The 27,798-nt window shown below is 40.6% G+C and overlaps 3 protein-coding genes across 11 annotated transcripts in view; all 3 read right to left on the bottom strand.

Annotated features, from left to right (window-relative positions):
* The window catches only part of LOC134859312 (protocadherin alpha-C2-like), a 184,521-nt gene that overhangs the window by 41,784 nt on the left and 114,939 nt on the right, over positions 1-27,798 (bottom strand). Inside the window, exon 1 of one of the 9 annotated variants that reach the window (XM_063875729.1) lies at positions 21,317-23,820. The exons of 4 other annotated variants lie outside the window; for them this stretch is intronic. In XM_063875729.1, the coding sequence (XP_063731799.1) occupies positions 21,317-23,719 (2,403 nt within the window). In that variant the 5' untranslated portion in view covers positions 23,720-23,820. Of the gene's footprint in view, positions 1-26; positions 2,510-3,605; positions 6,073-10,264; positions 12,728-13,595; positions 16,045-21,316; positions 23,821-27,798 lie in introns of those variants that run through there. 4 more of the 9 variants (XM_063875735.1, XM_063875734.1, XM_063875736.1 and 1 more) reach the window with 4 other exon arrangements.
* Positions 6,892-9,359, bottom strand: LOC134860088 (protocadherin alpha-2-like). Its single transcript, XM_063876934.1, has one exon. It carries the CDS (start codon positions 9,301-9,303, stop codon positions 6,892-6,894), a length of 2,412 nt encoding a protein of 803 aa, XP_063733004.1. The 5' UTR covers positions 9,304-9,359.
* LOC134860089 (protocadherin alpha-8-like) lies at positions 24,772-27,380 on the bottom strand. The gene is made up of 2 exons (XM_063876935.1): positions 24,896-27,380; positions 24,772-24,786 (listed from the first exon to the last, which is right to left on the bottom strand). The coding sequence occupies exons 1-2, from the start codon at positions 27,269-27,271 to the stop codon at positions 24,772-24,774; spliced, it is 2,391 nt and encodes a 796-aa protein (XP_063733005.1). The 5' UTR covers positions 27,272-27,380.

Genomic DNA, 27,798 nt, shown 5'->3' on the forward strand with positions numbered 1-27,798 from the left:
AAGGAGTGAGACTGCAAACAACTCACCTTGTCTTTGTTGGGTAAAGTCTGAGTTCTGGTAAAAGTGTCTCCTCCGTTAATACTGATCAGTTCACCATCTACAGGCGGAAACGGTCCGGGAAAAACCACTACGTCACTCTTCATTGTGTCTGAGCTGAAACACACGTCGTACTGCTGAGTAGACTTAGAGTAAGACCAGCTCCCGTCAGGGTGGGTGGTGATCATTGGGGCGCTGTACCTGCTGAAACTGCCGTCTGTCCTGCGGCATTTGACAGCTATTAAACTGATGAGGCTCAGCAGGAAGATCACTGACACCGACACAATGGCGATCAGCAGGTACAGGTTCAAATCAGAGAAGCTTTCCTCCTTTATGGGCACATGTCTGAACTGAGTCTGGATGTCAGCTGTGCTTTCAACCACCACCACATCAATAGACACAGTAGCTGACAGGGAGGGTTCTCCATTATCAGAAACCAACACCACCAAGGGGTGAGCTTTCAGGTCATTGTCACTCATTCTCCTCTTAGTCCTGATCTCTCCGGTGTTGGTTCCGATCCGGAAGAGGTTGTTTCCTTTGGGCTCAGAGAGGTGATAAGAAAGCAGCGCATTGTATCCAGAGTCTGCGTCTACAGCCCTGATCTTTGCAACAAAGTATCCCGCCTCAGCAGAGTAGGGTATGCTCTCACTGTTAACAGAGCCGTGCTCAGAATAGGGTGCGAGAATTGTTGGATTATTGTCATTTTCATCCAGAATTAAAACGTTCACAGTCACGTTGCTGCTGAGAGGAGGAACACCAGAGTCTGTGGCCTGAACTTTAAACTGAAACGTGTTTAACTCCTCATAGTTAAAAGACTGCAGGCTGACTATATCTCCTGTCTCTGAGTTAATGTTTAAAACAGATGAAATAGGGATATTTTTGGGAGAACTATCTAACAACTTGTAAGTCAGTTTTGAATGTCTGTCCAAATCAGGATCAAAAGCACTTATTGTATGAATAACAGAGCCTACTGCACTATTTTCTTTCACATAAACATTAATCACAGGCTCCATAAATCGAGGTGCATTATCATTGACGTCAGACACATGAACAGTAATGACCCTGAAACTGGACAGAGGTGGACTTCCCTCATCTGTTGCTGTTATTGTGACATTGTAAAGAGAAATATTTTCTCTGTCCAGTGGTCCATCTACTACTAATGAATAGTCATTTTTGTAGTTGGATTTCAACTTAAAAGGAACAGATCCCACTACCTTACAGTTAGTTACACCATTGTTTCCTCCATCTTTATCACTCACTGTCACCAAAGCAACTATTGTGCCCATTTCTGCATCTTCTTTTACTGGGGTCATGAGTGACGTCACAGATATCTCTGGGGCATTGTCATTCACATCAATTATTTCTATCAGCAGTTTAGCATGAGCACTACGAGGAGAGATGCCTTGATCCTTTGCCTGAACTCTGACTTCATAAGCAGGAGTCTCTTCATAATCTAGTGTTCCCTTCACAGTGATTTCTCCTGTTTCCGAATTTAAATCAAATATATTTGATGGATCAATATTTCCCCGTTTGATGAACGAATACATTATCTTACTGTTCATGCCCTCATCCAAATCCGTTGCATTTAACTTCATTACCATTGTACCGTGTTCAGAATTTTCAAGCACACGTACTTTATAAAGTGACTTGCTAAAAACTGGAATATTATCGTTGACATCTAACACATTAACGTGTATATTTAGTGACCCCGATCTTGGAGGTTTACCTCCATCCAGAGCCGTTAAGATAAGTCTAATTACCGACTGTTTCTCTCTGTCTAAAGCTTTCTGCAGCACTAACTCCGCAGACACACCGTGTTCTCCACCGCTCTGTACATCAAGAGAGAAATATTCATTTTGGCTCAGCTTGTAGGTCTTTACTGTGTTGCTGCCTATGTCTGCGTCTATTGCTACCGGGAGAAGATATCGCTCTCCGGTTAAAGATGATTCTGAAATATTAAAAGAATACGTTCCTTCAGTAAAAGCAGGCGAATTATCGTTTGTATCTAAGACATTAACCTCTATGCGATGTGCAGTCATTGGATCGTTTAGAACGGCTTGTATTTTGATGGAGCATTTTACCCCATTTGGACACAGCTCTTCTCTGTCTATCCTCTCGTGAACAACGAGGATCCCGGTCCGCAAATTCACCTCAAAATATTTCTTACTGTAACTCGAAACAATACGGAGATCCCTGGTTTCTAAGTCCTGTACGTTAAGGTTTAAATCCTTTGCAATATTTCCCACCACGGTGCCTTTGTTCACCTCCTCGGAAATCGAGTAGGATATTTGCGAAGCAGACCGGCCACAAAGACAAAGAAAAGCAACAATATATATCCAGCCGTATTCCTGTTGTCGGCGAAAATACATCATTAATTCATTAGAATAAATGAACCCAGTCGGTCATTAAAGCTCAGTGCAGATATTTGCGTCCAAATAAATATGTTGAAAGGACAATCCTGCCCTTCTGGTCACAGCACGTTCTGCGGGTGTAGTAAAGGCTGATGACGATTTGATATTTTTCCCATGCAGGGAGGAGGAGTTTGGGAAACTCAAACATATTCATGTCCATGGGTCTTATGCGACATCATGTGGTGAGTTGCATGTATGCACTTTCAAGACAGTTTGGCATTTAGCCATATAATAAACATATTATGAATGACATGAATTATCATGATTACCGTGGAAACACTGTTTTAGTATTAAGAAGATGACAACACTGAATCTAATCAGAAGCATATTATTTGAGGTCACAAATAAAAAAAATATAACAATATACTTTCCAGTGGGAAATGTACTTCGATTTTAGAGTTTGCCATACTTTAAGTGTCCAGTGTTTAAAGTGAAAACAAGATTAAAGAATTGAGTTTGATTCTGCAGAATTATACAGAAACCATATTTTGTCAACACCCAGACCAGCACCATGGACAGCGCCTTTATATAACATTAAATTCCTTCACATTTCAGCATAGGGAAACTACCTTAACAACTGAAAAGACATCACCATGTCAAATGCTTTTTCAATTCTGATTAAAGAAACAAACAAAAAAACAGCTTGGATATTTTCACCATCACATCCTTTCCAGAAACATCAAAGCAGCAGGTTTTGCACCTTGATCTAATATACCATAGAATCAGCAACGCAAATAGCTCTATGAAAATTATACTACAAGTCAGATTTTCAGACTTTAAAACACAAGCTTTTTACTTAAAATATGATGAGGGGTGGTATTAAGGTAAAGACCGATTATGATACAGAACATTTTTTGCAAAAAATTGCTAAAAGTTGGGTTACAGCGTGTTGGTAGGCAACTGGTCTTCAACATGTTCTAGGGATGAAGTTGGTCAAAAAGTGCACATTTGTTTAAATGTTCTATTTTATCAAGCCTGAATAACTTGGAATCAATTATAGTTTTGTGTTGTCTTATAGTCATGATGCTCAACAGATTTTTACATGCTTTTATTCATCTGAATTTGTAAACATTATGAAGCATAAGCAGGTATAAAATGTCAGTATTTTTTATGATAGCATTTTCAAGTTCCTCGAGCATTCAGCACAAAAATGCCTACCTTGTCTTTGTTGGGTAAAGTCTGAGTTCTGGTAAAAGTGTCACCTTCATTAATACTGATCAGTTCACCATCTACAGGCGGAAACGGTCCGGGAAAAACCACCACATCACTCTTCATTGTGTCTGAGCTGAAACACACGTCGTACTGCTGAGTAGATTTAGAATAAGACCAGCTCCCGTCCGGGTGGGTGGTGATCATTGGGGCGCTGTACCTGCTGAAACTGCCGTCTGTCCTGTGACATTTGACAGCTATTAAACTGATGAGGCTCAGCAGGAAAATCACTGACACCGACACAATGGCGATCAGCAGATACAGGTTCAAATCAGAGAAGCTCTCCTCCTTTATGGGAACATTTCTGAACTGAGTCTGGATGTCAGCTGTGCTTTCAACCACCACCACATCAATAGACACAGTAGCTGACAGGGAGGGTTCTCCATTATCAGAAACCAACACCACCAAGGGGTGAGCTTTCAAGTCATTGTCACTCATTCTCCTCTTAGTCCTGATTTCTCCGGTGTTGGTTCCGATCCGGAAGAGGTTGTTTCCTTTGGGATCAGAGAGGTGATAAGAAAGCAGCGCATTGTATCCAGAGTCTGCATCTACAGCCCTGATCTTTGCCACAAAGTATCCCGCCTCAGCAGAATAGGGTATGTTCTCACTGTTAACAGAGCCGTGCTCAGAATAGGGCGCAAGAATTGTTGGACTATTGTCATTTTCATCCAGAATTAAAACGTTCACAGTCACGTTGCTGCTGAGAGGAGGAACACCAGAGTCTGAGGTCTGAACTTTAAACTGAAATGTGTTTAACTCCTCATAGTTAAAAGACTGCAGGCTGACTAAATCTCCTGTCTCTGAGTTGATGTTTAAAACAGATGAAATAGGAACATTTTTGGGAGAACTATCTAACAACTTGTAAGTCAGTTTTGAATTTCTGTCCAAATCAGGATCAAAGGCACTTATTCTATGAATAACAGAGCCTACTGCACTATTTTCTTTCACATAAACATTAATCACAGGCTCCATAAATCGAGGTGCATTATCATTGACGTCAGACACATGAACAGTAATGACCCTGATACTGGACAGAGGTGGACTTCCCTCATCTGTTGCTGTTATTGTGACATTGTAAAGAGAAATGTTTTCTCTGTCCAGTGGTCCATCTACTACTAATGAATAGTCATTTTTGTAGTTGGATTTCAACTTAAAAGGAACAGATCCCACTACCTTACAGTTAGTTACACCATTGTTTCCTCCATCTTTATCACTCACTGTCACCAAAGCAACTATTGTGCCCATTTCTGCATCTTCTTTTACTGGGGTCATGAGTGACGTCACAGATATCTCCGGGGCATTGTCATTCACATCAATTATTTCTATCAGCAGTTTAGCATGAGCGCTACGAGGAGAAGTGCCTTGATCTTTTGCTTGAACTCTGACTTCATAAGCAGGAGTCTCTTCATAATCTAATGCTCCCTTCACAGTGATTTCTCCTGTTTCCGAATTTAAATCAAAGATATTTGATGGATTCGAATTTAATCTTTTGATAAACGAATACAGGATCTTACTGTTCATGCCTTCGTCCAAATCCGTTGCATTTAACTTCATTACCACTGTACCCGGTGCAGTATTTTCATGCACACGTACTTTATAAAGTGATTTACTAAAAATCGGTGTGTTATCATTTGCATCTATTACGTTGACATTTATATGCAGTGTACCCGATCTTGTGGGTTTTCCTCCATCCACTGCGTTCAGAATAAGTGTAATTATAGGCTGTTTCTCTCTGTCTAAAGCTTTCTGCAGCACTAACTCGGCTGACACACCGTCTTCTCCAGCGCTCTGCACATCAAGAGAGAAATATTCATTTTGACTCAGTTTGTAGCTCTTCACTGTGTTGCTGCCTATGTCTGCGTCCTCTGCTATTGGGAGAAGATATCGCTCTCCCGGTGACGTTGATTCGGAGATGTTTAACGAATAGGTTCGTTCAATGAATTCCGGTGAGTTATCATTTACGTCTAAAATATTGATTTCAATGCGATGAACATTCATTGGATTGTTTAAAACAGCCTGTATTCTCAGGGAGCATTGTGCCGTGTGCGGACAAAGCTCCTCTCTGTTTATCCTCTCGTCAACAACAAGGTTCCCGGTCCGTAAAATCACGTCAAAATATTTCTTACTGTAACTCGAAACAATACGTAGATCCCTGGTTTCTAGATCCTGTACATTGAGGTTTAAATCCTTTGCAATATTTCCCACCACGGTGCCTTTGTTCACTTCCTCGGAAATGGAGTAAGATAATTGCGAGGCAGACCGCCCACAAAGACACAGCAGAGCGACAATATGAATCCAGGCATATTCCTCGTTTCCCATCGTTGCACAATAAACTTGGGAGTCCCGTTTATCTTGTATTTCCAGTTTATATCACTCATGAACACGATTTTCAGCAGCCGTTCTGCCCTCGGTACAATCCGACCCATACAATCCCAGTGTCTCTAAACTGATACCCGATGACGTGTTTGGCTTCCCGTGCGGGGAGGAGTTTACAATTATTCTCACAATCATATATGTGGCATAAGTGACATCTTGTGGTAAAACATGGATAGTTCAAGAAGCCTGTGAGAAACATTTAGCCCAATAATGTGCCGTACTATATTATATGGTTTTATTTACACGTATCAATCAAAATGCCTTAAGTGTATGGAATCGAACATTATTTGTGATTACCTATATCCATTGAAGTTTTTAAGATAATTATGAACATTTAAATAACTAAATTGCAATTCAGAGACAGTCATGCTGTGGTTCTACAAAACTGCTATTTTCATTTTATGGCCTTCCATAAAACAGCCTATAAACTAGTCTGTCAACTAAACATTCCCTTAAATAAAAATATGTTATTATGTTATTGTAGTTAACTTATCACAAGAAGGACAAAGAGTTCCCGACTTCAAAGGCTGAATAGACAATGATCAGCACCAAGGAGAGCGCTGTGCTTTCATGCTATATACTGCAAGGATCCAGTGTTTATTACTTTTCCACTATCCAGTTTTCAGAGACCGCTTCCTCAGGAGCCTAAAACATTGAACATACATCGGTGCTTTGCCAAATATCAGAACATCCCATAATTTATTAGCATTTCTATTTGTTATAAAGTGCAACATGCTCACATGAATAGAGGAAATTTGCGCCAACTTCGATGCAACTAATAGTACGTATATTAGTTTGTTTTTAGTGAGTTTCTACTTGTGTATGCAATAACACTAAGACAGCATAGCAACATGTGTTACTAATGGAGACTGAAAGCACTTCCATGCTGAAGAACACGTACCTTGTCTTTGTTGGGTAAAGTCTGAGTTGTGGTAAAAGTGTCTCCTCCGTTAATACTGATCAGTTCACCATCTACAGGCGGAAACGGTCCGGGGAAAACCACTACGTCACTCTTCATTGTGTCTGAGCTGAAACACACGTCGTACTGCTGAGTAGACTTAGAGTAAGACCAGCTCCCGTCAGGGTGGGTGGTGATCATTGGGGCGCTGTACCTGCTGAAACTGCCATCTGTCCTGTGGCATTTGACAGCTATTAAACTGATGAGGCTCAGCAGGAAAATCACTGACACCGACACAATGGCGATCAACAGATACAAGTTCAAATCAGAGAAGCTCTCTTCCTTTATGGGCACATGTCTGAACTGAGTCTGGATGTCAGATGTGCTTTCAACCACCACCACATCAATAGACACAGTAGCTGACAGGGAGGGTTCTCCATTATCAGAAACCAAAACCACCAAGGGGTGAGTTATCAGGTCATTGTCACTCATTCTCCTCTTAGTCCTGATTTCTCCGGTGCTGGTTCCAATCCGAAAGAGGTTTTTTCCTTTGGGATCAGAGAGGTGATAAGAAAGCAGCGCATTGTATCCAGAGTCTGCGTCTACAGCCCTGATCTTTGCCACAAAGTATCCCGCCTCAGCAGAATAGGGGATGCTCTCACTGTTAACAGAGCCGTGCTCAGAATAGGGCGCGAGAATTGTTGGATTATTGTCATTTTCATCCAGAATTAAAATGTTCACAGTCACGTTGCTGCTGAGAGGAGGAACACCAGAGTCTGTGGCCTGAACTTTAAACTGAAATGTGTTTAACTCCTCATAGTTAAAAGACTGCAGGCTGACTATATCTCCTGTCTCTGAGTTGATGTTTAAAACAGATGAAATAGGAATATTTTTGGGAGAACTATCTAACAACTTGTAAGTCAGTTTTGAATTTCTGTCCAAATCAGGATCAAAGGCACTTATTGTATGAATAACAGAGCCTACTGCACTATTTTCTTTCACATAAACATTAATCACAGGCTCCATAAATCGAGGTGCATTATCATTGACGTCAGACACATGAACAGTAATGACCCTGATACTGGACAGAGGTGGACTTCCCTCATCTGTTGCTGTTATTGTAACATTGTAAAGAGAAATGTTTTCTCTGTCCAGTGGTCCATCTACTACTAATGAAAAGTCATTTTTGTAGTTGGATTTCAACTTAAAAGGAACAGATCCCACTACCTTACAGTAAGTCACACCATTGTTTCCTCCATCTTTATCACTCACTGTCACCAAAGCAACTATTGTGCCCATTTCTGCATCTTCTTTTACTGGGGTCATGAGTGACGTCACAGATATCTCTGGTGCATTGTCATTCACATCAATTATTTCTATCAGCAGTTTAGCATGAGCGCTACGAGGAGAAGTGCCTTGATCTTTTGCTTGAACTCTGACTTCATAATTAGGAGTTTCTTCATAATTTAGTGTTCCCTTCAAAGTGATTTCTCCTGTTTCCGAATTTAAATCAAAGATATTTGATGGATCAATATTTCCCCGTTTGATGAACGAATACAGTATCTTACTGTTCATGCCCTCATCCAAATCCGTTGCATTTAACCTCATTACCACTGTGCCCCGTGCAGTGTTTTCACGTACACTTACTTTATAAAGTGATTTACTAAAAATTGGTGTGTTATCATTCGCATCGATTACGTTGACATTTATATGCAGTGTACCCGATCTTGTAGGTTTCCCTCCATCTACAGCGGTGAGGAGAAGATTAATTATAGGCTGTTTTTCTCTGTCTAAAGCTTTCTGCAGCACTAACTCGGCTGACACACCGTCTTCTCCAGCGCTCTGCACATCAAGAGAGAAATATTCATTTTGACTCAGTTTGTAGCTCTTCACTGTGTTGCTGCCTATGTCTGCGTCTATTGCTAATGGTAAAAGATATCGCTCTCCCGGTGACATTGATTCAGAGATGTTCAACGAATGCATTTGTTCAATGAATTCCGGTGAGTTATCATTTACGTCTAAAATATTGATTTCAATGCGATGAACATTCATTGGATTGTTTAAAACAGCCTGTATTCTCAGGGAGCATTGTGCCGTGTGCGGACAAAGCTCCTCTCTGTTTATCCTCTCGTCAACAACAAGGTTCCCGGTCCGTAAATTCACGTCAAAATATTTCTTACTGTAACTCGAAACAATACGTAGATCCCTGGTTTCTAGATCCTGTACATTGAGGTTTAAATCCTTTGCAATATTTCCCACCACGGTGCCTTTGTTCACTTCCTCGGAAATGGAGTAAGATAATTGCGAGGCAGACCGCCCACAAAGACACAGCAGAGCGACAATATGAATCCAGGCATATTCCTCGTTTCCCATCGTCTTACAATAAACTCGGAGTCCCGTTTATCTTGTATTTCCAGTTTATATATCACTCATGAACACGATTTTCAGCAGCCGTTCTGCCCTCGGTACAATCCAACCCATACAATCCCAGTGTCTCTAAACTGATACCCGATGACGTGTTTGGCTTCCCGTGCGGGGAGGAGTTTACAATTATTCTCACAATCATATATGTGGCATAAGTGACATCTTGTGGTAAAACATGGATAGTTCATGAAGCGTGTGAAAAATATTTAGCCCAATAATGTGCCGTACTATATTATATTGTTTTATTTACATGTGTCAATCAAAATGCCTTAAGTGTATGGAATCGAACATTATTTGTGATTACGTATATCCATTGAAGTTTTTAAAGATAATTATGAACATTTAAATAGCTAAATTGCAATTCAGAGACAGTCATGCTGTGGTTCTGCAAAACTGCTATTTTCATTTTATGGCCTTTCATAAAACAGCCTATAAACTAGTTTGTCAACTAAACATTCCCTTAAATAAAAATATGTTATTATGTTATTGTAGATAACTTATCACAACAAGGACAAAGAGTTCCCAGACTTCAAAGGCTGAATAGACAATGATCAGCACCAAGGAGAGCGCTGTGCTTTCATACTATATACTGCAAGGATCCAGTGTTTATTACTTTTCCACTATCCAGTTTTCAGAGACCGCTTCCTCAGGAGCCTAAAACATTGAACATACATCGGTGCTTTGCCAAATATCAGCACATCCCATAATTTATTAGCATTTCTATTTGTTATAAAGTGCAACATGCTCACATGAATAGAGGAAATTTGCTCCAACTTCGATGCAACTAATAGTACGTATATTAGTTTGTTTTTAGTGAGTTTCTACTTGTGTATGCAATAACACTAAGACAGCATAGCAACATGTGTTACTAATGGAGACTGAAAGCACTTCCATGCTGAAGAACACGTACCTTGTCTTTGTTGGGTAAAGTTTGAGTTGTGGTAAAAGTGTCTCCTCCATTAATACTGATCAGTTCACCATCTACAGGCGGAAACGGTCCGGGGAAAACCACTACGTCACTCTTCATTGTGTCTGAGCTGAAACACACGTCATACTGCTGAGTAGACTTAGAGTAAGACCAGCTCCCGTCAGGGTGGGTGGTGATCATTGGGGCGCTGTACCTGCTGAAACTGCCGTCTGTCCTGTGGCATTTGACAGCTATTAAACTGATGAGACTCAGCAGGAAAATCACTGACACCGACACAATGGCAATCAACAGATACAGGTTCAAATCAGAGAAGCTCTCCTCCTTTATGGGCACATGTCTGAACTGAGTCTGGATGTCAGATGTGCTTTCAACCACCACCACATCAATAGACACAGTAGCGGACAGGGAGGGTTCTCCATTATCAGAAACCAACACCACCAGGGGGTGAGCTTTCAAGTCATTGTCACTCATTCTCCTCTTAGTCCTGATTTCTCCAGTGCTGGTTCCGATCCGGAAGAGGTTGTTTCCTTTGGGCTCAGAGAGGTGATAAGAAAGCAGCGCATTGTATCCAGAGTCTGCATCTACAGCCCTGATCTTTGCCACAAAGTATCCCGCCTCAGCAGAATAGGGGATGCTCTCACTGTTAATGGAGCCGTGCTCAGAATAGGGTGCCAGAATTGTTGGATTATTGTCATTTTCATCCAGAATTAAAATGTTCACAGTCACGTTGCTGCTGAGAGGAGGAACACCAGAGTCTGTGGCCTGAACTTTAAACTGAAATGTGTTGAACTCCTCATAGTTAAAAGACTGCAGGCTGACTATATCTCCTGTCTCTGAGTTGATGTTTAAAACAGATGAAATAGGAATATTTTTGGGAGAACTATCTAACAACTTGTAAGTCAGTTTTGAATTTCTGTCCAAATCAGGATCAAAGGCACTTATTGTATGAATAACAGAGCCTACTGCACTATTTTCTTTCACATAAACATTAATCACAGGCTCCATAAATCGAGGTGCATTATCATTGACGTCAGACACATGAACAGTAATGACCCTGATACTGGACAGAGGTGGACTTCCCTCATCTGTTGCTGTTATTGTGACATTGTAAAGAGAAATGTTTTCTCTGTCCAGTGGTCCATCTACTACTAATGAATAGTCATTTTTGTAGTTGGATTTCAACTTAAAAGGAACAGATCCCACTACCTTACAGTTAGTCACACCATTGTTTCCTCCATCTTTATCACTAACTGTCACCAAAGCAACTATTGTGCCCATTTCTGCATCTTCTTTTACTGGGGTCATGAGTGACGTCACAGATATCTCTGGGGCATTGTCATTCACATCAATTATTTCTATCAGCAGTTTAGCATGAGCACTACGAGGAGAGATACCTTGATCCTTCGCTTGAACTCTGACTTCATAAGCAGGAGTCTCTTCATAATCTAATGCTCCCTTCACAGTGATTTCTCCTGTTTCCGAATTTAAATCAAAGATATTTGATGGATTTGAATTTAATCTTTTGATAAACGAATACAGGATTTTACTGTTCATGCCTTCGTCCAAATCCGTTGCATTTAACTTCATTACCACTGTACCCTGGGCAGTATTTTCATGCACACGTACTTTATAAAGTGATTTACTAAAAATCGGTATGTTATCATTCGCATCTATTACGTTGACATTTATATGCAATGTACCCGATCTTGTAGGTTTCCCTCCATCTACAGCGGTGAGGAGAAGATTGATTATAGGCTGTTTTTCTCTGTCTAAAGCTTTCTGCAGCACTAACTCGGTTAACACACCGTCTTCTCCAGCGCTCTGCACATCAAGAGAGAAATATTCATTTTGACTCAGCTTGTAGCTCTTCACTGTGTTGCTGCCTATGTCTGCGTCCTCTGCTATTGGGATAATATATCGCTCTCCCGGTGACATTGATTCGGAGATGTTTAACGAATAGGTTCGTTCAATGAATTCCGGTGAGTTATCGTTTATGTCCAAAATACGGATTTCAATGCGATGAACATTCATTGGATTGTTTAAAACAGCCTGTATTCTCAGGGAGCATTGTGCCGTGTGCGGACAAAGCTCCTCTCTGTTTATCCTCTCGTCAACAACAAGGTTCCCGGTCCGTAAATTCACGTCAAAATATTTCTTACTGTAACTCGAAACAATACGTAGATCCCTGGTTTCTAGATCCTGTACATTGAGGTTTAAATCCTTTGCAATATTTCCCACCACGGTGCCTTTGTTCACTTCCTCGGAAATGGAGTAAGATAATTGCGAGGCAGACCGCCCACAAAGACACAGCAGAGCGACAATATGAATCCAGGCATATTCCTCGTTTCCCATCGTTGTACAATAAACTCGGAGTCCCGTCTATCTTGTATTTCCAGTTTATATATCACTCATGAACACGATTTTCAGCAGCCGTTCTGCCCTCGGTACAATCCAACCCATACAATCCCAGTGTCTCTAAACTGATACCCGATGACGTGTTTGGCTTCCCGTGCGGGGAGGAGTTTTACAATTACTCTCACAATCATATATGTGGCATAAGTGACATCTTGTGGTAAAACATGGATAGTTCATGAAGCGTGTGAGAAATATTTAGCCCAATAATGTGCCGTACTATATTATATTGTTTTATTTACACGTGTCAATCAAAATGCCTTAAGTGTATGGAATCGAACATTATTTGTGATTACCTATATCCATTGAAGTTTTTTAAGATAATTATGAACATTTAAATAGCTAAATTGCAATTCAGAGACAGTCATGCTGTGGTTCTACAAAACTGCTATTTTCATTTTATGGCCTTCATAAAACAGCCTATAAACTAGTCTGTCAACTAAACATTCCCTTAAATAAAAATATGTTATTATGTTATTGTAGATAACTTATCACAAGAAGGACAAAGAGTTCCCAGACTTCAAAGGCTGAATAGACAATGATCAGCACCAAGGAGAGCGCTATGCTTTCATACTATATACTGCAAGGATCCAGTGTTTATTACTTTTCCACAATCCAGTTTTCAGAGACCGCTTTCTCAGGACCCTAAAGCATTGAACATACATCGGTGCTTTGCCAAATATCAGCACATCCCATTATTTATTTGCATTTCTATTTGTTATAAATTGCAACATGCTCACATGAATAGAGGAAATTTGCTCCAACTTCGATGCAACTAATAGTACGTATATTAGTTTGTTTTTAGTGAGTTCCTACTTGTGTATGCAATAACACTAAGACAGCATAGCAACATGTGTTACTAATGGAAACTGAAAGTACTTCCATGCTGAAGAACACGTACCTTGTCTTTGTTGGGTAAAGTTTGAGTTGTGGTAAAAGTGTCTCCTCCGTTAATACTGATCAGTTCACCATCTACAGGCGGAAACGGTCCGGGGAAAACCACTACGTCACTCTTCATTGTGTCTGAGCTGAAACACACGTCGTACTGCTGAGTAGATTTAGAGTAAGACCAGCTCCCGTCAGGGTGGGTGGTGATCATTGGGGCACTGTACCTGCTGAAACTGCCGTCTGTACTGTGGCATTTGACAGCTATTAAACTGATGAGACTCAGCAGGAAAATCACTGACACCGACACAATGGCGATCAGCAGATACAGGTTCAAATCAGAGAAGCTCTCCTCCTTTATGGGCATATTTCTGAACTGAGTCTGGATGTCAGATGTGCTTTCAACCACCACCACATCAATAGACACAGTAGCGGACAGGGAGGGTTCTCCATTATCAGAAACCAACACCATCAAGGGGTGAGTTTTCAGGTCATTGTCACTCATTCTCCTCTTAGTCCTGATTTCTCCAGTGCTGGTTCCGATCCGGAAGAGGTTGTTTCCTTTGGGCTCAGAGAGGTGATAAGAAAGCAGCGCGTTGTATCCAGAGTCTGCGTCTACAGCCCTGATCTTTGCCACAAAGTATCCTGCCTCAGCAGAGTAGGGTATGCTCTCACTGTTAACAGAGCCGTGCTCAGAATAGGGTGCGAGAATTGTTGGATTATTGTCATTTTCATCCAGAATTAAAACATTCACAGTCACGTTGCTGCTGAGAGGAGGAACACCAGAATCTGTGGCCTGAACTTTAAACTGAAACGTGTTTAACTCCTCATAGTTAAAAGTCTGCAGGCTGACTATATCTCCTGTCTCTGAGTTGATGTTTAAAACAGATGAAATAGGAATATTTTTGGGAGAACTATCTAACAACTTGTAAGTCAGTTTTGAATTTCTGTCCAAATCAGGATCAAAGGCACTTATTGTATGAATAACAGAGCCTACTGCACTATTTTCTTTCACATAAACATTAATCACAGGCTCCATAAATCGAGGTGCATTATCATTGACGTCAGACACATGAACAGTAATGACCCTGATACTGGACAGAGGTGGACTTCCCTCATCTGTTGCTGTTATTGTGACATTGTAAAGAGAAATGTTTTCTCTGTCCAGTGGTCCATCTACTACTAATGAATAGTCATTTTTGTAGTTGGATTTCAACTTAAAAAGAACAGATCCCACTACCTTACAGTTAGTCACACCATTGTTTCCTCCATCTTTATCACTAACTGTCACCAAAGCAACTATTGTGCCCATTTCTGCATCTTCTTTTACTGGGGTCATGAGGGACGTCACAGATATCTCCGGGGCATTATCATTCACATCAATTATTTCTACCAGCAATTTAGCATGAGCACTACGAGGAGGTATACCTTGATCCTTCGCTTGAACTCTGACTTCATAAGCAGGAGTCTCTTGATAATCTAATGCTCCCTTCACAGTGATTTCTCCTGTTTCCGAATTTAAATCAAAGATATTTGATGGATTCGAATTTAATCTTTTGATAAACGAATACAGGATTTTACTGTTCATGCCTTCGTCCAAATCCGTTGCATTTAACTTCATTACCACTGTACCCTGAGCAGTATTTTCCTGCACACGTACTTTATAAAGTGATTTACTAAAAATCGGTATGTTATCATTAGCATCTATTACGTTGACATTTATATGCAGTGTACCCGATCTTGTAGGTTTTCCTCCATCCACTGCGTTCAGAATAAGTGTAATTATAGGCTGTTTCTCTCTGTCTAAAGCTTTCTGCAGCACTAACTCGGCTGACACACCGTCTTCTCCAGCACTCTGCATATCAAGAGAGAAATATGCATTTTGGCTCAGTTTGTAGCTCTTCACTGTGTTGCTGCCTATGTCTGCGTCCTCTGCTATTGGGATAAGATATCGCTCTCCCGGTGACATTGATTCGGAGATGTTTAACGAATAGGTTTGTTCAATGAATTCCGGTGAGTTATCGTTTATGTCTAAAATATTGATTTCAATGCGATGAACATTCATTGGATTGTTTAAAACAGCCTGTATTCTCAGGGAGCATTGTGCCGTGTGCGGACAAAGCTCCTCTCTGTTTATCCTCTCGTCAACAACAAGGTTCCCGGTCCGTAAATTCACGTCAACATATTTCTTACTGTAGCTCGAAACAATACGTAGATCCCTGGTTTCTAGATCCTGTACATTGAGGTTTAAATCCTTTGCAATATTTCCCACCACGGTGCCTTTGTTCACTTCCTCGGAAATGGAGTAAGATAATTGCGAGGCAGACCGCCCACAAAGACACAGCAGAGCGACAATATGAATCCAGGCATATTCCTCGTTTCCCATCGTTGTACAATAAACTCGGAGTCCCGTCTATCTTGTATTTCCAGTTTATATATCACTCATGAACACGATTTTCAGCAGCCGTTCTGCCCTCGGTACAATCCAACCCATACAATCCCAGTGTCTCTAAACTGATACCCGATGACGTGTTTGGCTTCCCGTGCGGGGAGGAGTTTTACAATTACTCTCACAATCATATATGTGGCATAAGTGACATCTTGTGGTAAAACATGGATAGTTCATGAAGCGTGTGAGAAATATTTAGCCCAATAATGTGCCGTACTATATTATATTGTTTTATTTACACGTGTCAATCAAAATGCCTTAAGTGTATGGAATCGAACATTATTTGTGATTACCTATATCCATTGAAGTTTTTTAAGATAATTATGAACATTTAAATAGCAAAATTGCAATTCAGAGACAGTCATGCTGTGGCTTCTACAAAACTGCTATTTTGCTTTTATGGCCTTCCATAAAACAGCCTATAAACTAGTCTGTCAACTAAACATTCCCTTAAATAAAAATATGTTATTATGTTATTGTAGATAACTTATCACAACAAGGACAAAGAGTTCCCAGACTTCAAAGGCTGAATAGACAACGAACAGCACCAAGGAGAGCGCTGTACTTTCATGCTATATACTGCAAGGATCCAGTGTTTATTACTTTTCCACTATCCAGTTTTCAGAGACCGCTTTCTCAGGACCCTAAAACATTGAACATACATCAGTGCTTTGCCAAATATCAGCACATCCCATAATTTATTAGCATTTCTATTTGTTATAAAGTGCAACATGCTCACATGAATAGAGGAAATTTGCGCCAACTTCGATGCAACTAATAGTACGTATATTAGTTTGTTTTTAGTGAGTTTCTACTTGTGTATGCAATAACACTAAGACAGCATAGCAACATGTGTTACTAATGGAGACTGAAAGCACTTCTATGCTGAAGAACACGTACCTTGTCTTTGTTGGGTAAAGTTTGAGTTCTGTTAAACGTGTCTCCTCCGTTAATACTGATCAGTTCTCCATCTACAGGTGGAAACGGTCCGGGGAAAACCACTACGTCACTCTTCATTGTGTCTGAGCTGAAACACACGTCGTACTGCTGAGTAGACTTAGAGTAAGACCAGCTCCCGTCAGGGTGGGTGGTGATCATTGGGGCGCTGTATCTGCTGAAACTGCCATCTGTCCTGTGGCATTTGACAGCTATTAAACTGATGAGGCTCAGCAGGAAGATCACTGACACCGACACAATGGCGATCAGCAGATACAAGGTTCAAATCAGAGAAGCTCTCCTCCTTTATGGGAACATGTCTGAACTGAGTCTGGATGTCAGATGTGCTTTCAACCACCACCACAACATCAATAGACACAGTAGCTGACAGGGGGGGTTCTCCGTTATCAGAAACCAACACCACCAGGGGGTGAGTTTTCAGGTCATTGTCACTCATTCTCCTCTTAGTCCTGATTTCTCCGGTGCTGGTTCCGATCCGGAAGAGGTTGTTTCCTTTGGGTTCAGAGAGGTGATAAGAAAGCAGCGCGTTGTATCCAGAGTCTGCGTCCACAGCCCTGATCTTTGCCACAAAGTATCCCGCCTCAGCAGAATAGGGTATGCTCTCACTGTTAACGGAGCCATGCTCAGAATACGGCGAGAGAATTGTTGGACTATTGTCATTTTCATCCAGAATTAAAACATTCACAGTCACGTTGCTGCTCAGAGGAGGAACACCAGAGTCTGTGGCCTGGACTTTAAACTGGAACGTTTTTAACTCCTCATAGTTAAAAGACTGCAGGCTGACTATATCTCCAGTCTCTGAGTTGATGTTAACCATTGAAGCTATCTGTGTGGTCTTTGGAAAACTGTTTATTAAGTGGTATCTTGCTTTTGCATTTTCATTCAAATCAGAATCTAATGTCGTAAGTATATGAATTGTATTTCCAATTGGGCTATTCTCTTTCACGTAAACATTAATCATAGGTTCCAGGAATCGAGGAGGGTTGTCATTAACATCAGACACTTGAACTGTAATGACACTCGTGCTCGACAGAGAGGGAGTTCCTTCGTCTGTGGCTGTGATTGATACATTAAACCGGGAAACACTCTCTCTGTCCAGAGGCCCATCAACCAACAAAGAATAATAATTTTTATAGTTAGATTTTAATTTAAATGGCAGATGACCTGTTATTTTAAGGTTTGTGAGACCATTTTTCCCTCCATCTTTATCAGTGATAGTCACCATCGCAACAGCTGTGCCTATTTCAGCGTCCTCTTTCACTGGACTCATAAGTGATGAGACCGATATTTCCGGAGCATTGTCATTGACATCAATAACTTCGACTAAAACCTTGCTGTGTGCACTGCGAGGAGGATTGCCTTTGTCTCGTGCTTGAACACGAATTTCATATGCTTTCTTTTCTTCATAATCAATATTGCCTTTTACAATAATTTCTCCAGTATCATCATTCAGGTCAAATGTATTGTCAGGGTTTAAACGCCCCCCTTCTGTGAAAGAGTACACAATTTGACCATTTACGCTCTCATCGAAATCAGTAGCTGTTAGTGTCAGTAAGGTTGTGCCAATATTTGCATTCTCAACAACGTGCACCTTGTAAAGAGTTTTGCTGAACAGGGGTGAATTGTCATTTACATCCAGCACATTAACGTGGATCTGTAAAGAGCCCGTTTTGGGAGGTTTTCCTCCATCAACCGCTGTCAGTGTGAGTTCAACAACAGCCTCTTTTTCTCGATCTAATGCTTTCTGCAGCACTAACTCAGCAGACACACTCTGCTCACCAATACTCTGTATATCTAAAGAGAAATAATCATTCGGGTTCAATTTGTACGTTTTAACTGAGTTTGCACCTACGTCTGCGTCATGAGCTATCGGCAGTGGATGCCTTTCTCCGACATATGAAGACTCCTACAAATCTATTGTTGTTATTTGTTCCAGAAAAGACGGAGCATTGTCGTTAATATCGTTAATAACAACTTCAATTCGATGGAGGCTGCGAGGGTTACTAATACGAGCCTCAATATTCAAAGAGCACTTTACCGTATTAGGACAAAGCTCCTCCCGATCAATCCTCTCGCTAACAAAAAGTACTCCAGATTCACGATTTATGTCAAAATACCGTGTGCTATATTCCGAGTTAATCTGAAGACCCGTGGAATGAAACTGCTGCACATTGAGGTCTAAATCCTTAGCAAGATTTCCCACCGATGTCCCTTTGTCCACCTCCTCTGAAACGGAATAGGTTATCTGAGCCACGGACCAGTCGCAGAGACAAAGCAGAGTGAAAATCACACCCAATATATTCTCCCATTTTTCCAGAGCAGCCATCGCTCTTTAGACAAAAGCTCAAATCCTGGTTTATTCCTTTTGGCCTCTTTAGGAAAAGTGAAAATAAATCCTTTTATATATCCATTCTCGCTTAGTGTCGTCTTCCTGTTACAGGCTTTACTCGTCTGTACGCTAGTTCACAAAGCACTGCCATATGATGACGTTTTATTTTCTGTCATAAAAACAGGAGGAGTTTATAAACGTTGAAGACACGAATATGGCATGGTCTCTAGCGACATCTCGTGAAGATGTTGTAAAGAGAAATGCGGTCAAAAACACAAGTGGATATGTTTAATGTAAGGTGCAGTAAACAGGATGGATGAGAAAAAGTGTGTGGAAAAACCTACTAAAATGTATTGGGTGATTTTGGAAGACTTGAGCTCGATTGTAGGTGATGATTGAACAGTTTCAAACTGGATTTAAGATGTTGGTTAACAACTAGGTGATTTATCATCGTTTGGTATTTAATTATTATATTACACAGCAGTTGTAGGCCTGTCGCGATAATCAATCAATCAATCAATCGTACAATAAATTAATGAGCTCGATAATTTTGCCAGCCTCCATAATTTCCATTTGCATACTTGTTTGTTTTCCTCGTGTCTCTCACGTGAACCCTCTTATCAGTCGCTCTGTCTCTGTGTGGGGAGGCGGGGCCCCGCCCCTTGCGCGTACCACAGAGTGCAGCATGGCAGCCCCGTGAGGAGTAGCAAGCCAGAGAAAAAAAACTAGTTGAGATTTGGAGGAATAAAAACAAAGATGGAATTTGTTTCAAAGCCGAATGCGACAGCTGCAGTGTGTGAGCACTTCGGATTCAAACTGAATGACCGTGGCGAACCACTTGACCTAAACGAGCCGGTATCTCGCATTTGTTGTAAAACAGTAGCAACTAAAAGCGCCAGTACAACAAACCTGCATCTGCACCTATAGCATACTCATCCGATGTAGTTTTCCCAGCTTGGAAAAACAACTACAACTGAAGCTACAGAGTCTCAGTCTTCCCGACAGTCCACAATCACTGGGGCATTTAGTCGTCTTTTTGTTTACAAAGGTCCTAACTGGATTGGCAGTTTTGCCTGTTAAGGAATGTATCACTCTTTACGTCTGAGCCTAATGTGTAATATTTATTGAAGTGCAATTTTGTTTACAGAGACGTGATAATCAATTTTATTTATTGTTTCGGCTCTGTGTGGTTGTTATTTGAGTGCTTTTTTCCCTTCTTTCTTATCAGCAACAGGGTCTATTTTATATATTGTTTTTGGTTGTGTGTAATTCAAGTGCAATTTTTACTTACATAATTTATTTATTTTGGATATTCAAAATGTGTTCTTATTCCAATGTTAAATATTCTTTAGAAATAAAAGTTTATTGATCTTTGAAAGGGTGTACTTGCATTATTATGCCATTATGTTATATTCCTTGAAAAATGGTCTCAAAACGACAATATTATCGTTTATCGCAATCATTTCTGAGATAATCTATCGTCCAACAAAATGTGCCATCGTGACAGGCCTAAGCAGTTGTCTCTTTTCTGAAACACAATACTGAGAAAATCAACCACCTGCAAAACCTGCGTCTCAATATATCAGCACAAAGTACAGCAGCCATCTCAATACAGAGAACAGAAAAAGAAACATAGCAATTCAGTACCACGGACAGCAACCTAGAGCAGTTTTACCAAAGAGAGTGAAAATATAATCTTTGCTGTACTGATATGGGTCTCATAATCCTAGAAACCGCCGTCAACACAGTTTACATATAAATCATCCTCCAAAAAACCACAATAAAGTTTCTCATAGCAGAGTAATAAATTAGTGTCAGAGCTCTTATCAATGGTATAAAATAGTTATAGCTTCAGATAATTAGGCAGGGTCGACACATTCTTAGATAATGGTCCTTTTATATATTGCAATTTCTGCATGTTATAACATATTGTAAATGACGTTACCGAAAAATACAAAGGATTAACTTCTTAAGATACGATTTAAAACTGGACATAGCTTACCTTGTCTTTATTGGGTAAAGTCTGAGTTCTGGTAAAAGTGTCTCCTCCGTTAATACTGATCAGTTCACCATCTACAGGTGGAAACGGTCCGGGGAAAACCACTACGTCACTCTTCATTGTGTCTGAGCTGAAACACACGTCGTACTGCTGAGTAGATTTAGAGTAAGACCAGCTCCCGTCGGGGTGGGTGGTGATCATTGGGGCGCTGTACCTGCTGAAACTGCCGTCTGTCCTGTGGCATTTGACAGCTATTAAACTGATGAGGCTCAGCAGGAAGATCACTGACACCGACACAATGGCGATCAACAGATACAGGTTCAAATCAGAGAAGCTTTCCTCCTTTATGGGCACATTTCTGAACTGAGTCTGGATGTCAGCTGTGTTTTCAACCACCACCACATCAATAGACACAGTAGCTGACAGGGAGGGTTCTCCATTATCAGAAACCAACACCACCAAGGGGTGAGTTATCAGGTCATTGTCACTCATTCTCCTCTTAGTCCTGATTTCTCCGGTGCTGGTTCCGATCCGGAAGAGGTTGTTTCCTTTGGGCTCAGAGAGGTGATAAGAAAGCAGTGCATTGTATCCAGAGTCTGCATCTACAGCCCTGATCTTTGCCACAAAGTATCCCGCCTCAGCAGAATAGGGTATGCTCTCACTGTTAACGGAGCCGTGCTCAGAATACGGCGCGAGAATTGTTGGATTATTGTCATTTTCATCCAGAATTAAAACGTTCACAGTCACGTTGCTGCTGAGAGGAGGAACACCAGAGTCTGTGGCCTGGACTTTAAACTGAAACGTTTTTAGCTCCTCGTAGTTAAAAGACTGCAGGCTGACTATATCTCCTGTCTCTGAGTTTATGTTCACCATTGTAGATAAAGGGACTGAGTCACTTTTACTTTTTAAAAAGGAATAGCTCACCTGGCCATTTTGACTGATATCTGCATCAACTGCCGTCACTGTTTTAACTACTGTTCCTACTGGACTGTTTTCTTTAACGTAAATGTTTATCACCTTTTCCGGGAAGTACGGTGCATTGTCATTAACATCAGAAACGTAAACTGTGATAACACTGATGTTGGAAAGAGGAGGATTGCCTTCATCGTTAGCTGAAATTGTTACATTGTACTGAGTAATTACTTCTCTGTCTAAATGTCCATCAACCACTAAAGAATAATAGTTTTTGTAATTTGTCTCCAGTTTGAATGGGACCGTATTTAAGATTTCGCATTTCACTTCACCGTTTTTACCACTGTCTCTATCTAATACTGACACAAGTGCTATAGCGGTGCCTACATCAGCGTCCTCGTTTACTGTATTGAGCAGTGATGTCACAGTGATTTCAGGAGCGTTGTCGTTTACATCAATTACTTCTACCAGCACTTTACTATGAGCAGACATAGGAGGCTGGCCTTTGTCCCTTGCCTCTGCTCGGATCTCAAAAGCTTTTTTTTCCTCATAGTCGATTTTTCCTTTCACAGAAATTATTCCCGTGTCTGGGTCTATTTTGAAAATATCCAGAATATGATCCTGATCCTTATTACGAAGAGAGTAAACGATTTCACTATTGGTGCCTTCATCAGCATCGGTCGCATTTAAGGTGAAAACCACCGTACCAATCGGGATATTTTCTAAAGTTTTAACTTTGTAAAGGGTGCTGCTGAACACCGGGGCGTTATCGTTATTGTCTAGTACATTTATTTCAATCTCTGATGTGCCTGAATTCGGTGGAGTTCCCCCGTCTACCACAGTTAACATGATCTGCATATGGGGCATTTTCTCACGGTCTAAGGCTTTCTGCAGCACTAACTCTGGAGATAAACTGTCGCCTCTTTTGTGTGTTGCGAGGCTGAAGTATTCATTTGGACTGAGCTTATACGCACTAACACCATTTTTACCAACATCAGTATCGCTTGCCTCCGATAACGCGAATCTAAATCCAGTCAATGTGTTCTCTGCGATGTCCAGTATTTGTGATTTAGTGTTAAATGACGGAGAATGATCATTCACATCTTTAATTTCTATCTCGAGGCGGTAAAGCTTCAGTGGGTTGTTTATCACTGCCTCTACGCTTACAGTGCATTTCGGTTCATATGCACAAAGCTCCTCTCGGTCTATTCTTTCATTAATATAAAGAAATCCAGTCTTCAGATTTACGTCGAAGTATTTCCTCTTAGATCCTTTAACAATCTGAAACAAACGGGACTCCAAATCATGCACATTAAGGTTTAGATCCTTTGCGATATTCCCGACATTAGTTCCAGGGTTTACCTCCTCTGCGACTGTGTACGAGAGCTGCCCAGACACCGCTTCCCAGTAACAATCCAACAGCACCAGCACCAGATATGTAACAAAAGACCTCCTACTCGGTGAAGACATAATTCCGCCGAAAAACCAAAGCATATATCCACGATGTCGTTTCTTTCTTGAACCAATGTGCTGGGACAAGGTTTTAACAAACACACCTAGATCCTTTTATTCTTATAAAAGAAGACTCCATTATGTTCCCCCATCCTCTTCCCGTTTCTCTTTGTGGTGAAAATCCACATTCATTCCGTTTTTACTCTGGGAGGAGCGTCAACAATTCTGTGTAACGGTCTACAGCGTCACTGTGTGGTAACTTTGATTAAATGCACACACTTTAAACAACTGGAGTACCCATTCTGTTTCCGAAACTCCAACAACCACGTACTGTAACTACTACAGTCATATGTATTGCACAGATTTGGAAACGTAAAAAAACGCAATCCACTTAACATTTCAGTCTCACAGTTTTTAAAGCACCATGCCATTGTAAAGTTATTGTGGTAAACAATTACCTTGCTTTATTAAATGATCAGAAAATATAATATTAACCACCGTATTGAATACGTTTGCACGCATCACAACAGTAAATAAATACATTTCAATTTGAAATGGAAAATGTAGATGTGTATCTGTTAGCTATCCACAATTTATTGCCAAAGTCAAACGTTAACAAAAACAAATAATAAAAGAAAGGATAAACGATGAAATCAACAATGACAAATTAGAAAAATTGATTTGAAAAAACAAAACAAAAGAGAAAAATATTAGTTTGATTTTTGATTAGTAGTCATATCCTGACCTTATTGTTTAACACTGAAGTTTGTCATGGAAAACCATGTATTGCTGATGACAGTTATAGAATAATAAAAATAATATGTACTTTCCTAAGCTTTTCTTATCATTTTCTACTTTTAATGTCAAGCTTTATCGTTAACATCTGTGCTCAAATGAAAACCTCTCAATTTATACATGGGGAAATACTTTTATACTAAATATGTCAAGCAGTGACCATTCGGAAATGTACGTTCAGCACCCTTGACAGCTAAATACACAATTTAAATGCAGACTAGGCAGCCAAAGAGCGGGGTATTTGAACATATGCAGTGGAGCAGGCGTGGATCAACATATGAGAACAAGCTCAATGAGTTTCAAATGAACTTAAACTGAAATACAATGAAAGTTGCTGTTAAGTAGCACAAAGCCCTTTATTATAGTAACAAGTATAATTGTAATAGAGTAATAAGAAGAAGTGCTTGACGTCGATGTTCTTACCTTGTCTTTGTTAGGTAAAGTCTGAGTTCTGTTAAAAGTGTCTCCTCCGTTAATACTGATCAGTTCACCATCTACAGGCGGAAACGGTCCGGGGAAAACCACTACGTCACTCTTCATTGTGTCTGAGCTGAAACACACGTCGTACTGCTGAGTAGATTTAGAGTAAGACCAGCTCCCGTCAGGGTGGGTGGTGATCATTGGGGCGCTGTACCTGCTGAAACTGCCGTCTGTCCTGTGGCATTTGACAGCTATTAAACTGATGAGGCTCAGCAGGAAGATCACTGACACCGACACAATGGCGATCAGCAGATACAGGTTCAAATCAGAGAAGCTCTCCTCCTTTATGGGCACATGTCTGAACTGAGTCTGGATTTCACCTGTGCTTTCAACCACCACCACATCAATAGACACAGTAGCTGACAGGGAGGGTTCTCCATTATCAGAAACCAACACCACCAAGGGGTGAGTTTTCAAGTCATTGTCACTCATTCTCCTCTTAGTCCTGATTTCTCCGGTGCTGGTCCCGATCCGGAAGAGGTTGTTTCCTTTGGGCTCAGAGAGGTGATAAGAAAGCAGCGCATTGTATCCAGAGTCTGCATCTACAGCCCTGATCTTTGCCACAAAGTATCCCACTTCAGCAGAGTAGGGTATGCTCTCACTGTTAACGGAGCCGTGCTCAGAATACGGCGAGAGAATTGTTGGATTATTGTCATTTTCATCCAGAATTAAAACGTTCACAGTCACCTTGCTGCTGAGAGGAGGAACACCAGAGTCTGTGGCCTTAACTTTAAACTGTAACGTTTTTAACTCCTCAAAGTTAAAAGACTGCAGGCTGACTATATCTCCAGTCTCTGAGTTAATGTTCACCATTGTACTCAAAATTGCTACGTTTTTATTGGTATCTAATGAATAGCTCACCTGACCATTTTCACCAACGTCAGCATCAGTTGCGGATACTGCTTTCAATATCGTCCCAACTGGACTGTTTTCCTTCACATAAATATGAATAACTGTCTCTGAAAACACTGGTGTATTGTCATTCACATCAGATACCTGAATAATAACCACACTGGTAGCAGAGAGAGGGGGCCTACCTTCATCTGTAGCTCTGATAGTGATATTGTAGTGGGAAATTAGTTCCCTGTCTAATGCTCCACCAATGACTAAAGAATAATAATTTTTATAATTTGTCTCTAATTTAAAGGGAACTGAATTCAATATCTCACATTTGACTTCACCGTTTTTACCCCCATCTCTGTCAAGAACTGAAACAAGTGCAATGGCGGTGCCAATTTCCGCGTCCTCCTTCACTGTACTGAGCAGTGACGTCACCGTGATCTCAGGCGCATTGTCATTCAGGTCTACCACCTCCACTAGTACTTTACACTGTGCTGTTGAAGGAGGATGGCCTTTGTCAGCAGCCTGCACACGAATTTCAAAGGCAGGATTTGTTTCAAAGTCAATTTTTCCTTTAACGGTTATTATTCCTGTATCTGAATCAATTTCAAAAATATCCAAGACGTGATCTTGATCTTTTGAATTTAATAAATATACAATCTCTTTGTTTTGCCCCTCATCAGCATCAGTTGCAGTCACTGTTAAGACTGTTGTGCCACGTGGAGCATTTTCTGTAATTGTCGTTTTGTATAATGTTTTCGTAAATGTTGGGATGTTATCGTTATTGTCCAAAACATTAATAAATATTTCTGATGTGCCTGATTTTGGAGGTGTCCCTCCATCTACAGCGGTCAGTGTAAGTTTAATTATTGCCTGTTTTTCTCGGTCTAAGGCTTTTTGAAGAATTAACTCGGCCGACACGCTCTCTCCTTTGTGCACCGCTAAAGAGAAATATTCATTTGAATTTAGTTTGTATGTGTTAATACTATTTTTCCCAACATCGGCATCGTATGCAGACAGTACAGGGAACGTAGCACCCGGCAATATGCTCTCTGCGATATCGATAGTCTGTGATTTGGCAGTGAAAGACGGGGGGTTATCATTTACGTCGAGAATATTAACTTCAATACGGTATAGTTTGAGTGGATTATTAATCACAGCTTCTACATTAATTGTGCATTTAGCAGATTTCGCACAGAGCTCCTCCCTGTCTATTCTTTCATTGACGTAGAGAAAACCTGATTTCAAATTTACATCGAAATACTTTTTCTTCGAACCAGCAACAACCTGAAACATACGTGACTCCAACTCCTGTACATTAAGATTGAGATCCTTGGCGATATTTCCAGCAGAAGTCCCTAGGTTTACCTCCTCTGAAACTGAATAGGAGAGCTGTCCGGAAACCTCTCCCCAGTTATACTCCAATACAAGAAAGACTATATATATCCCGATGGTGGTCTTCCTTCCCTGCAGATGCATAATTCCATACAACGAGAATAAAGCATAGATCCTTATCGACGTGCGTTTTGCTTATTAAGACCAAAATATCGTTTGTAAGATCGAGCTACATGTCAGTAAATGTGCTATCTTCAACCTCTTTCTTCCTGCGTCTCATTCAAACAAAACACGGACAATGCATGATGATCCTTTTAATGTGGGAGGGACCTGTACACGTCAGCGACCTGGGCTGGTGTTACGGTCTATAGTGTCGCCTCATGGCCATTTGAAATAACCACAATGCATTGACGGTAAACACAAACATAGCCTTTCCTATGATTACAATTATTTCTTTTATTAATGAACTACAAACATGACATCTTCCTTACTGTGTACTGCCAGGCCCTAAAACATGCAATCCATACAATCCATAAATATTTCAGAACCACGGACAGAGCATCATTATGCTGATGCAGCCAGGTTTTCAATGCGTACTCGAGGTTAGGCAGTCTGTAATGCCCTAATAATGTTTTGACTGAAGTCAAATTAAATAATAGGCTAACACCCAG

The sequence above is a fragment of the Eleginops maclovinus genome, chromosome 23 (assembly GCF_036324505.1).
Source record: "Eleginops maclovinus isolate JMC-PN-2008 ecotype Puerto Natales chromosome 23, JC_Emac_rtc_rv5, whole genome shotgun sequence".
NCBI lineage: Eukaryota > Metazoa > Chordata > Actinopteri > Perciformes > Eleginopidae > Eleginops > Eleginops maclovinus.